At 50.3% G+C, this 1,388-nt stretch overlaps 1 protein-coding gene across 1 annotated transcript; it reads right to left on the reverse strand.

The window, feature by feature from the left end:
- Positions 1-682: 682 nt before the first annotated feature.
- Positions 683-1,098, reverse strand: Pmar_PMAR009791 (hypothetical protein; the record flags this gene model as incomplete). Its single annotated transcript, XM_002782504.1, has 2 exons — positions 683-829; positions 1,012-1,098. Coding segments are annotated over 2 exons (234 nt in total), but the record flags the coding sequence as incomplete, so codon positions are not given.
- Positions 1,099-1,388: the final 290 nt, after the last annotated feature.

The following is a 1,388-nucleotide window of genomic DNA, read 5'->3' on the forward strand; positions in this document are numbered from 1 at the left end:
TAGCGGACTTGGGCCTCCTCGATGACCCTCTGCGCGAAGACCATGGGACTAAGGACCGACTCGGACAACCCCACCGAGAGGCGTTACATACCTGGCTTAGCCCGGAATTGCCGTATCGGGAAGAGTGGCGGCGTCTTGAGGCGAAACTTCGGCTTGCTGAGCCTCTCTATGGACGACTTCTGAGCCTTAGCCATAGCCTTTCTGAGGTACAGTCATTTTCTTCTCGAGATGCAGCATCGAGCTTCTCTACTTCATATGTGTCAACCTCTTGCTGGCCTCCAAGACCGCCGCTTCCTCCTCTCCATACCTCGGACACGACAGCCTTCTATCGCTGGCTGTATTCCGCTCAATGGAGATACACCTGCACATTTGATGTAGCATCCCGACAACAATCAAATGTGATATCGATGAAAACAATAACCGATAAGTTATTGGCTATTGTTATTGTTGTTATCATTGTTCTGGTATGTTATCAATAATATCAACAATAATAACCAATACAGTGATACCTCGAGCAGAGACCCATAGATGGGTTTGAACTGCCAGTCGGCCGTGGCCTATTGCCGCACCGAGTGCACAACTGGTGTACTTCAGCGCGACTCACTGGCCTCCAGAATTGTCCAGGGGGTGGATCTAACGAGAAGGGAATACCTCATCTATAGACGACACGATGCGACCTACCCTCCCGGCCAGTGGTCCCCGGTATGCGCCCCCAACGCCGACGTTTGAGCCCCTCATTGATGGTACGAGCAACGTTCAGAACGTGCATGAGGAGGCCCAACATAATTCTATCGTCAAAGTCTTCATGACGTACCTCGTCACTGGAGGCCTGTCAAAAAGATACAACTCCTCTTAGAAGTAGATCCACCGTTTTTGTTGCATACTAAACGTACAAAGAGACTTGCCGATGAGACTCTCAATGCACTAGAACAACTCTGTTCACTTCCGACTATGCAAGTACTCTATTGTCAATTCCACGGCTCCAGTGTAGACCACATGATGAGAGCTCACCTCCGGCAAAGTCATGGCACCTTTCAAACGAAGCTCCGTATCACGGCAAGGATGTCGGAGTGGATGAGCGTGAACATCACAGAACATACCTACACCAGGCATCGGGCAGTATATCGACAATCTATCTCACCACTGCATTTGCATGGTGTAGTGGAGGTCAACAGTGGCTTCATACACCCAGGATACATACATGCGAAGTGCTGTACGATCTCCTCAACATTGAATGCTTTGTCCAAATACGTTTTGGCCGCTAGCAGGTACCCTCGCTCACACAACACCTGTAGACACTTCACAATGGCCATAGTCCCTTCAACTGACCTTAGCCCGCTTCAGCCTGCCCCAACGCCTCACTAAGAGGTAGCATGGTAGCCGAGCCT

The sequence above is a fragment of the Perkinsus marinus genome (genome assembly GCF_000006405.1).
Source record: "Perkinsus marinus ATCC 50983 genomic scaffold scf_1104296939336, whole genome shotgun sequence".
Lineage (NCBI taxonomy): Eukaryota > Perkinsozoa > Perkinsida > Perkinsidae > Perkinsus > Perkinsus marinus.